The sequence below is a fragment of the Colobus angolensis genome, unplaced genomic scaffold (assembly GCF_000951035.1).
Source record: "Colobus angolensis palliatus isolate OR3802 unplaced genomic scaffold, Cang.pa_1.0 Scaffold25, whole genome shotgun sequence".
Classification (NCBI taxonomy): domain Eukaryota; kingdom Metazoa; phylum Chordata; class Mammalia; order Primates; family Cercopithecidae; genus Colobus; species Colobus angolensis.
The window spans coordinates 1973306-1985370 of record NW_012115710.1 but is presented as its reverse complement, the minus strand read 5'-3'; the positions used below and the strand labels follow the sequence as shown (position 1 = coordinate 1985370).

The window sequence follows — 12065 nt, the reverse complement described above, 5'->3', positions numbered from 1 at the left end:
CATCTTTCCATTGAAATTCAAAGTCATATAGATGTTTCTGTATTTCCCTGAAGTATAAATTTTCAATATCATAGCTTTGATGTCTTTCCAGTGCCACTGTTTGGAACCTTTCTCCTGTATTACTGTTCTCTGTTGGTGGTAATTCCTTGATCACACATTTAGGAGAGATACCTGCAAAATATAATGAACATGAGTTTTTTAAAAATAACTACTATTGATAAATACTTTATATTGGAAACATACACTAAGCATAATGTTTATACTAGACAGGTGTGAAAGTTCTCCACCATGATCTTTTATTTTTAGAAATATAAAATGAATAGAAGTCTATAGTAAAGAAAGGGTGACTACATGTAATTCAAATTATTTAGGAAAGCCTAGTTTCAAACATCCTATGACCAAAAGATTTACATTGTGCAAACATATATTGGCACTAAAACAAGTATTTTGCAACCAATGACACCAAATTACACACCAATTGGCAGAAAACGTGGCTCTCTCATAAGAGAATAAAAGTTATATATGTTCACTTCATATTTGCTGTGTACAAACAAATGTCAAACTACAGCAAGACACAGTGTAACAGTAAATATTCACAAGTTCAACTAATTAATAATTATCATAAAAATTAATAAATAAAACACTCTAATAACTCAGATAAAACCAGCATGTAAGTAAAATACAATATACAATATACAATATATTTAGAATTCCATACTATAAATTTGTATATTATATATACAAATTTGTATCATATGCAAATATACAAATTTATAGTATGGAATTCTAAACAACGCTCCCTTTATAATAAGCAAGAACGTATATTCTAGAGACAGCATATGATAACTAGAAAATATGTTGAGATCACTGACTTCTAAAGATAAAAGAAAGATAAATATGTCTTTGGCCACACCACCTGGAACACAGCTGATCTCAGAAGCTAAACAGTGTCAGATCTGGTTACTACTTGGATGGGAGAAAGGTAAATATACAACATAATATAGAATAAAAAGTGGGGAAGGAAGTCAGAAATACTGACTATGACTTCATGCCTACAATTATGTAACAATCAACAGAGCAACTCCCTATCTACTGTGCTTTTTTCTTGAGATGGAGTCTCACTCTGTCACCCAGGCTGGAGTGAAGTGGCATAATCTTGCCTCACTGCAACCTCCACTTCTAAGACTCGAGCGATCCTCCCACCTCAGCCTCTCAAATGGCTGAGACCAAAGATGTTCACCACCATGCCCACCTGATTTTTTTGTAGTTTTGGGAGAGACAGAGTTTTACTATGCTGCTCAGGCTGATCTCGAACTCCTGAGGGCAAGCAATCTGCCTGCCGCAGCCTCCCAAAATGCCAGGATTACATACAGGCATGAGTCACCACACCTGGTCCTATTCATTGCCTCTAATTACCTAATTAACTGGCCACAAAATATATATCATACAGAGATTCTACTTGAAAAGCATATGAACTAAGATAAAAGACAACAAACATTGTTTGGAAGAAACTACAAAATGAAAACCTACAGATACAATGAAGGCTGCTTTGATATAAAGACTTATGTCTGCCAAAATTCCTATGTTGAGGACCCAGACCTCAATGTGATAGTATTTGGAGGTGTGGTCTTTGGGAGGCAGTTAGGTCCTCTGCCATGTAAGGACACAGAAAGAGAAAGTCATGGTAAACCTGTAAAAAGGCCCATGCCAAGAACCAAAATGGTTGGTTCTGACATGTTAGACTTCTCATCACCCAGATCTGTGAAAAGTGAATTTCTGTTGTTTCAACCACCCAATCTACAATATCTACTATAGGTAGCCAGGCTGACTAAGGTGAAGCCAATATGCTATCTCATTATAAACATGGAACAATATTGATATGCTTTATTTAACAAAGAAATCTGTGAGTCTTTACTAAAAAACACAAAAATTAGCTAGGCATGGTGGTGCATGCCTGTAATTCCAGCTACTTGGGAGGCTGAGGCAGTTGAATGGCATGAACCCGGGAGGCGGAGCTTGCAGTGAGCTGAGATCCAGCCACAGCACTCCAGTCCAAGCGACAGAGCGAGACTCCGTCTCAAAAAAAAAAAAAAAAAAACCATTTGTAAGGTTGCTCTCTAGTATGAATACTCTGTTTCCATTTTGAGATTGGGGTAAAAGCCTTAGCATGCATATTACGTTTCTGTGGTTCCTCTCAAAGATGTATATTCTGATGCCTAGGGAAAGTCTCTGACACATACATTTATATGATTTCCTTTCAGTATAAACTCTCTTATGACAAGTAGTGATTGAACTCTACTAAAGGTTTTGCCACCCTCATTTCATTTCATACATCCCTTTGAATTACCTAGATTCACAAGTTTTGACTTTTGAGTAGAATTCTTGCCACACGTATTATGCTTCTGTGATTTTTCTCCAGTATGCATACATCCTGGAATATGTATACATATTCTTACACCTAGTGAGTAGTGAACACTAGCTTAAAACTTAGGTATATTTACTGCCTGTGTAAATGTGTTAGGTCATAACTGCATTGCTACAAAAAAATACCTAAGGCTGGCTAATGTATAAAGAAAAGAGTTTAATTGGCTCACACTTCTGAAGGCTTAACAGCAAACATGGTGCTGGCATCTGATCACCCTCTAGGGAAGGCTCAGGAAGGTTAAAATCATGGTGGAAGGCAAAGGGGGTATAGGTATTTCATACGGTGGGAATGAGAGCAAGCAACAGGGAAGTGCTATGCACTTTTAAATAGTCAGACCTCAAGAGAAGTCACTATTGCCAGGACAGCACCAAGGGGATGATGCGAAATCTTTCTCAATTTGAGAAATCCACTTCCATGATCCAATCACCTCCCAACGGGCCCCACCTCCAATACTGGAGATTATAATTCCACAGGGATTTCAAGAGAAGGGAAAAATATACAAGCTATAACAGTAAGTTATGTGAATTATTGAGTGATTCTAGAAACTAGGACAACGTCTAAGGCCTTGTCACATTGAGTTTAGTTGTAAGGTTCTCTCCAGTATGTCTTATTCGATGTTTAGTGAGGCCTGAGCGACAAATAAAAGATTTCCCACACTCATTACATTTATAAGGTTTTTTGCCAGAATGAATTCTTTGGTGTTTGTTGAGGGAAAACAACCGCCCAAAGGCCTTGCCACATTCAATACATTTGTATCTTTTCTCTCCAGTGTGGATTCTCTGGTGACTTACAAGATGTGAACTGTGCCTGAATACCTTGCCACATTCATCACATTTATATGGTTTCTTTCCTGCATGAATTATCTGATGTGCAGTGAGGTTTGAGCTCCGCTTAAAGGTTTTGCCACACTCATTACATTTGTAAGGTCTGTCTCCAGTATGAACAGTCTGATGAAGTCTAAGATGGACACGCTGACTAAAGGAATTCCCACACTGATTACATTTGTAAGGTTTCTCTCCGGTATGAATTCTCTGATGTCTATTCAGTGTGGAGCCCTGATTAAAGGCTTTGCCACATTCATTACATTTGTAAGGTTTCTCTCCAGTATGAACTCTTCGATGCCCTACAAGATGTGAATATTGACTGTAGACCTTGCCACATTCATTGCATTTGTAAGGTTTCTCTCCACTATGAATTCTCCGATGCACTGTAAGACGTGAACATTGACTGAAGACCTTGCCACATTCTTTGCATTTGTAAGGCTTCTCTCCGGTATGAATTCTCCGATGCCTTGCAAAAGCTGAACGGTCACTGAAGACCTTGCCACATTCTTTGCATTTGTAAGGTTTCTCTCCAGTATGAATTCTCCGATGCACTGCAAGACGTGAGTGTTGACTGAAGACCTTGCCACATTCATTGCATTTGTAAGGTTTCTCTCCAGTATGAATTCTCTGATGTGCTGCAAGTTGTGAATGTATGCTGAAAACTTTGCCACATTCATTGCATTTATAAGCTTTCTCTCCGGTATGAATTCTCCAATGCACTGCAAGACGTGAATGCTTACTGTAGACCTTGCCACATTTATTGCATTTGTAAGTTTTCTGTCCAGTATGAATTCTCTGATGCACTGCAAGACTCGAACGTTTACTGAAGACCTTGCCACATTCACTGCATTTGCAAGGTTTCTCTACAGTGTGAATTCGCCGATGCACTGCAAGACTTGAACGTTTACTGAAGACCTTGCCACATTCGTTGCATTTGTATTGTTTCTCTCCACTGTGGATTCTCCGGTGACATACAAGATTTGATCTATGTCTGAATGCCTTGCCACATACATCACATTTATATGGTTTCTTTCCTGCATGGATTACCTGATGTACAGTGAGATTTGAGCTCCGTTTAAAGGTTTTGCCACACTCATTACATTTGAAGGGCCTCTCTCCAGTATGAACTGTCTGATGAAGTCTAAGATGGACACGCTGACTAAAGGATTTCCCACACAGATTACATTTGTAAGGCTTTTCACCGGTATGAATTCTCTGATGAACTGCAAGGTGGGAACTTTTACTAAAGGACTTACCACATTCATTACACACGTAGGCTTTCTGTCCAGTGTGACTCCTTTGGTGTCTTACAAAATACGAATTTTTTCTGAAGATCTTGCCACATACATCACATTGATATGATTTCCCTCTTGTATGGACTACCTGATGTACAGTTAGTAGCGAGGCCCGATGAAAGGCTTTGCCACACTCTTTGCATTTGTAAGGTTTCTCTGTAGTATGTATCCTCTGATGATTAATAAGGCTGGAAGATGTTTTAAAGGCTTTGCCACACTCATTACATACATAATGTATTTCCCTAATGTGTGGAGAAACTAAGCAACTGTTATTACCTGTCTTCTCCGTTTGATTACATTCAAACATTCTCCCTTCAGTTTCAACTTTCTGCAGTTCAGTCAGATGTGACTGAAAGCTTGATATAAGCTGGTTTTCAATATGATTGTTTTCTACATCCCCTTGACTATGTTGATCTCTTTTACCAGTAAGATTGTTTTCATGGGGCACTGGCACTTCTTTATAATTTGTTTCAACATCTTTCCATTGAAATTCAAAGTCATATAGATGTTTCTGTATTTCCCTGAAGTATAAATTTTCAATATCATAGCTTTGATGTCTTTCCAGTGCCACTGTTTGGAACCTTTCTCCTGTATTACTGTTCTCTGTTGGTGGTAATTCCTTGATCACACATTTAGGAGAGATACCTGCAAAATATAATGAACATGAGTTTTTTAAAAATAACTACTATTGATAAATACTTTATATTGGAAACATACACTAAGCATAATGTTTATACTAGACAGGTGTGAAAGTTCTCCACCATGATCTTTTATTTTTAGAAATATAAAATGAATAGAAGTCTATAGTAAAGAAAGGGTGACTACATGTAATTCAAATTATTTAGGAAAGCCTAGTTTCAAACATCCTATGACCAAAAGATTTACATTGTGCAAACATATATTGGCACTAAAACAAGTATTTTGCAACCAATGACACCAAATTACACACCAATTGGCAGAAAACGTGGCTCTCTCATAAGAGAATAAAAGTTATATATGTTCACTTCATATTTGCTGTGTACAAACAAATGTCAAACTACAGCAAGACACAGTGTAACAGTAAATATTCACAAGTTCAACTAATTAATAATTATCACAAAAATTTATAAATAAAACACTCTAATAACTCAGATAAAACCAGCATGTAAGTAAAATACAATATACAATATACAATATATTTAGAATTCCATACTATAAATTTGTATATTATATATACAAATTTGTATCATATGCAAATATACAAATTTATAGTATGGAATTCTAAACAACGCTCCCTTTATAATAAGCAAGAACGTATATTCTAGAGACAGCATATGATAACTAGAAAATATGTTGAGATCACTGACTTCTAAAGATAAAAGAAAGATAAATATGTCTTTGGCCACACCACCTGGAACACAGCTGATCTCAGAAGCTAAACAGTGTCAGATCTGGTTACTACTTGGATGGGAGAAAGGTAAATATACAACATAATATAGAATAAAAAGTGGGGAAGGAAGTCAGAAATACTGACTATGACTTCATGCCTACAATTATGTAACAATCAACAGAGCAACTCCCTATCTACTGTGCTTTTTTCTTGAGATGGAGTCTCACTCTGTCACCCAGGCTGGAGTGAAGTGGCATAATCTTGCCTCACTGCAACCTCCACTTCTAAGACTCGAGCGATCCTCCCACCTCAGCCTCTCAAATGGCTGAGACCAAAGATGTTCACCACCATGCCCACCTGATTTTTTTGTAGTTTTGGGAGAGACAGAGTTTTACTATGCTGCTCAGGCTGATCTCGAACTCCTGAGGGCAAGCAATCTGCCTGCCGCAGCCTCCCAAAATGCCAGGATTACATACAGGCATGAGTCACCACACCTGGTCCTATTCATTGCCTCTAATTACCTAATTAACTGGCCACAAAATATATATCATACAGAGATTCTACTTGAAAAGCATATGAACTAAGATAAAAGACAACAAACATTGTTTGGAAGAAACTACAAAATGAAAACCTACAGATACAATGAAGGCTGCTTTGATATAAAGACTTATGTCTGCCAAAATTCCTATGTTGAGGACCCAGACCTCAATGTGATAGTATTTGGAGGTGTGGTCTTTGGGAGGCAGTTAGGTCCTCTGCCATGTAAGGACACAGAAAGAGAAAGTCATGGTAAACCTGTAAAAAGGCCCATGCCAAGAACCAAAATGGTTGGTTCTGACATGTTAGACTTCTCATCACCCAGATCTGTGAAAAGTGAATTTCTGTTGTTTCAACCACCCAATCTACAATATCTACTATAGGTAGCCAGGCTGACTAAGGTGAAGCCAATATGCTATCTCATTATAAACATGGAACAATATTGATATGCTTTATTTAACAAAGAAATCTGTGAGTCTTTACTAAAAAACACAATATTCTAGACTAGCTAACCGTACTAACTTGTTTAAAAAGTCTTGAGGTGAATTATCACTATTTAACACACAAGCAAAGTATGCCCACGGGATTTATGTATTTACGTCCAATTTACAAAGAAAGTAAAACATGCACCTACCTTTGCAGGATCAAACACTGTTTTTTTTCCAAAAACTGCCCAAGCAGGTTCTGCAGATAACAGGTCACCCCAAATACTAAGAGTGTAGAAAGAAATACTTCAAGAACCATGCTGTGTTGCCAAAAGCATTATTCAGCCATCCCCATGAATAACAGTATCTGAGTCATCATTCCCTGCATATAATGATTTAGGCAGTGTTCTCAGAAAGTGATCACGCCAAGGCAGGTGGATCACAAGGTCAGGAGTTCAAGACCAGCCCCCATCTCTACTAAAAATACAAAAATTAGCTGGGTGTGGTGGCAGGTCCCAGCCACTTGGGAGACCGAGGCAGGAAATTGCTTGAACCCGGGAGGCGGAGGTTACAGTGAGCCAAGATCACACCACTGCCCTCCAGCCTGAGAGACAGAGCAAGACTCCATCTCAAAAAAAAAAAAGAAGTGATCAAGTGAATGAGTAGGGTCATCCCTTACAGAGTGAGAGTAGTGTGGGAGGTGAAGGAGTTATGCAATAATAGGAGTGTAAAACTAATATGCTAGTAAGTAGCCAGGTAGTCTGTCTGGAACAAAGTACTATTTTAGGAAAGGCCAGGGAAGAGAAAAGGCAAGAGGAAAGGGCAAGGAGTCATGTGCATGGGGCAGCAGGGTTTGTGCTTGCAGAGCTGTGGGTATATAATTTCACAAGCAACAGTTAAAATCCTGACTTTCGACGAAAAAAGAAACTAATTTAGAAGTAGCATTATACTGACCAATACTTAAACATGAGAATTATACTACGTGCACAGGACAAGGGAAGACAGTTAAAAAGGAGGCAGTGTGAAGATATGGGAAGAAAGCAGACTTATGTCTTTATAATATGCTATGAAATTTATCAAATTGAATGTCCCATGAGTTATATTTCCAGGCATATGCTCAACAACCCTACATATCAGGAGACATGCGAAAAAAATGTTCCTACAATATAATCCTGAAGAAAAAATTTGATAACAGCCATGAAGAGGAGATGGATGAATTCATTCTGTACACACACAAAAAGACAACATAAAATCTTATTGATAGTACAACAATGTTAAGGAGACTTGGGGTACAGAAGAAACCCTAGCAAAATAGGCAAATATTAGTCTGAAAAAACTAAGAAAGCAGGAAACTGCTGTCAAGGTTAAAATACATGTTAACGGAGACACAGTATTTATGGAAGTAATCTGGGATATCAAAAACATAACATGGGAGCAGACCTGTAAAGGAGTCATTTTTGTATGTGACTGAAGTCAAACTGTTATCAGTTTAAAACAAGACGTTATAAATCTAAAGTGTTTTCTGTAATTGCAATGATAACCACAAAGAATGTATAGAAGACACACACAATGGAAATAAAAGTATGTGAAGACGAAAGAATCAACTAAATAAACACAAAGGCAGTAACAGATATGAAGAACAAAAAAATCTAAGAGATACAGGAAACATTCTGCAAAATGGCAACAGTGAGTCCTTCTCTATCAGTAATTACATTAAGTGTAAGTGGCTTAAACTCCACAATCAGAAGATACAGACTGGCTGAATGAATTTTACAAACAGGCTCCAACTACATGCTATCCACAAAAGATTCATTTTTATTTGAAGGACATACACAGGCTCAACTGAAAGGATGAAAAAAGATACCCCTTATAAATGGTAACAGAAAGACATCAGAGGTGGCTAAACCAGTATCAGCAAAATAGACTTTATGTCAAAACTGGTACAAGAGACAAAGAAGGGCATTATACAATAATTAAAAGGTTAATTCACTAGGAAGATATACCAATTACAGATATATATGCACCTAATATTAGAGATCCTTAATATATGAAGCAAGAGAAACATAACTAAAGGGAGAAAAGTTCCACAGCAATAATAAAAGACTTCAACGGACCACTTTTATAAATAGGACAATCAGATGGAAAAAAAGTAAGTAACTAGGCAACCTAAACTATACGTCAAATTGGACCTAACCTACATATGCACAACACATCACCCAAAAACAGCACCGAAGAATTTTTTCTGAACTCCACACGGAACATTCTTCAAAAGAAATATTTAAAAATAAAACTTTTTTTTGGCCGGGCGCGGTGGCTCAAGCCTGTAATCCCAGCACTTTGGGAGGCCGAGACGGGCGGATCACGAGGTCAGGAGATTGAGACCATCCTGGCTAACACGGTGAAACCCCGTCTCTACTAAAAATTCCAAAAACTTGCCGGGCGAGGTGGCGGCGCCTGTAGTCCCAGCTACCCGGGAGGCTGAGGCAGGAGAATGGCGTGAACCCGGGAGGCGGAGCTTGCAGTGAGCTGAGATCCGGCCACAGCACTCCAGCCTGGGTGACAGAGCGAGACTCCGTCTCAAAAAAAAAAATAAATAAATAAATAAAACTTTTTAACACTTCTTTATTTTTTTTGAGGCTGAGTCTCGCTCTGTTACCCAAGCTGGAAGGCAGTGGCATGATCTTGGTTTACTGCAACCTCTGCCTCCCAGGTTCAAGTGATTCTCCTGACTCAGTCTCCCAAATACCTGGGACTACAGGTGCGTGCCACCACGCCAAGGTAATTTTTGTATTTTTAGTAGAGACGTGGTTTCGCCATGTTGGCCAGGCTGGTCTCAAACTCCTTGTGGGGAAAAGAAAGAGAGATCAGACTGTTACCGTGTCTATGTAGAAAGAAATAGACATAAGAGACTCCATTTTGTTCTGTACTAAGAGAAATTTTTCTGCCTTGAGATGCTGTTAATCTGTAACGCTGGCCCCAACCCTGTGCTTGCAGACACACCTGCTGTGTTGACTCAGGGTTTAACGGATTTAGGGCTGTGCAGGACGTGCTTTGTTAAACAAGTGCTTGAAGGCAGTATGCTTGGTAAAAGTCATCGCCATTCTTTAATCTCAAGTACCCAGGGATACAATACACTGCATAAGGCCGCAGGGACCTCTGCCCAGGAAAGCCAGGTATTGTCCAGGGTTTCTCCCCATGTGATAGCCTGAGATATGGCCTCGTGAGAAGGGAAAGACCTGACCGTCACCCAGCCCGACACCAGTAAAGGATCTGTGCTGAGGAGGATTAGCAAAAGAGAAAGGCCTCTTTGCAGCTGAGATAAAAGGAAGGCATCTGTCTCCTGCTCATCCCTGGGAATAGAATGTCTCATCCCTGGGAATAGAATGTCTCGGTGCAATACCCGATTGTATGTTCTATTTACTGAGATAGGAGAAAACTGCCTTAGGGCTGGAGGTGAGACATGCTGGTGGCAATACTGCTCTTTATTGCACCGAGATGTCTGTGTGCATGCACATTAAGGCACAGCACCTTTCCTTAAACTTATTGATGACACAGAGACCTTTGTTCACATGTTTTCCTGCTGGCCCTCTCCCCACCATTACCCTATAGTCCTGCCACATTCTCCTCTCGGAGATGGTCGAGATAATGATCAATAAATACTGGAGAAACTCAGAGAGCAGTGCCGGCGCGGGTCCTCCGTATGCGGAGCGCCGGTCCCCCGGGTAAATACTGGAGAAACTCAGAGAGCAGGGCCGGCGCGGGTCCTCCGTATGCTGAGCGCCGGTCCCCGGGCCCAGAGACTTTGTCTCTGTCCCTTGTTTCTTTTCTCAGTCTCTCATCCCATCTGACGAGAAACACCCACAGGTTGTGAAGGGGCTGGCCCTCTTCACTCCTGATCTGTTTAACACATTTTAAAGACTGAAATCATAAAGTGTAACTTATCCCATCATAATAAAGTAAAACTAGAGATCAACAGCAGAAAAAAAAATTAGAATATCAACAAATACGTGGGAACAACATATTCCTAAACAGTCAATATGTCAAATTGGAAATCTCAAGGGAAATGATAAAATACCTCAAAACAAAGGAAAATGAAAATAGAACATACCAAAACTTAAGTATGCAGAGAAAACAGTGCTAAGATAGAAAACTGTTAGATATACATGATTCCATTAAAACAGAAGATCTCCAATGGAACAGAATAGGGAACCCAGAAATACAGCCACAGATCTCCAATGGAATGGAATAGGAAACCCAGAAATACAGCCGCATACCTACAACCAACTGATCTTTGACGAAGTCAACAAAAACAATTGAGGTAAGACATTCTATTCAACACAGGGTGCTGGAAAAACTGGCTAACCATATATCGAAGAGTGAAACTGGACCCCTGTCTCTCATCATACACAAACATTAATTCAAGATGAATATAGACTTAAATGTAAGACCCCAGGCTACAACAATCCTGGAAGAAAACTTAGGAAAAACACTTCTGGATAAAATACAATTTAAAAAAAAAAATTATTCCTCATTCCCTAAGCATGATGGGAAAAAATATGTAGGTTTTATGAACATCAGTTGAGAAATCCTTGAAGTGCAAGAAATGGGCTACAGGTATAATAAAGTAAGACTTGAAAATAATAATTCAGTATAACATGATGGACATGAAAGCAGACTGGAGAATAATTATTATAATATAGCTTTTGTTCAAAAAAAAAAAAAGTGTGATTTAAAGAAAATCCAGCGAGTTATATTTAGGAAACTGAAACTTACTACAGAAAAGCAATGTGTCTTATATAACAAAGTATGACCAGACTGGACGCGGTGGCTTACGTCTGTAATCCCAGCACTTTGGGAGGCTGAGACAGACGGATCACCAGAGGTCGGGAGTTCAAGATCAGCCTGACCAATATAGAGAAACCCCGCCTCTACTAACAATACACAATTAACCAGGCGTGGTGGCGCATGTCTGTAATCCCAACTACGCAGGAGGCTGAGGCAGGAGAATCACTTGAATCTGGGAGACGGAGGTTGTGGTGAGCCGAGATCGTGCCATTATACTCCAGCCTGGGCAACAAGAGTGAAAATCCATCTCGGCTGGACGCGGTGGCTCAAGCCTGTAATCCCAGCACTTTGGGAGGCCGAGACGGGCGGATCACGAGGTCAGGAGATCGAGACCATCCTGGCTAA

The 12065-nt window shown here is 39.3% G+C and overlaps 1 protein-coding gene across 1 annotated transcript in view; it reads right to left on the bottom strand.

The window, feature by feature from the left end:
* Positions 1-2094: 2094 nt before the first annotated feature.
* ZNF616 (zinc finger protein 616) overlaps positions 2095-12065 on the bottom strand; it is a 26379-nt gene continuing 16408 nt past the window's right edge. The window contains exon 4 of the mRNA XM_011946207.1: positions 2095-5189. Coding sequence (XP_011801597.1) covers positions 2983-5189 — 2207 coding nt within the window. The 3' untranslated portion in view covers positions 2095-2982. The remainder of the gene's footprint in view (positions 5190-12065) is intronic.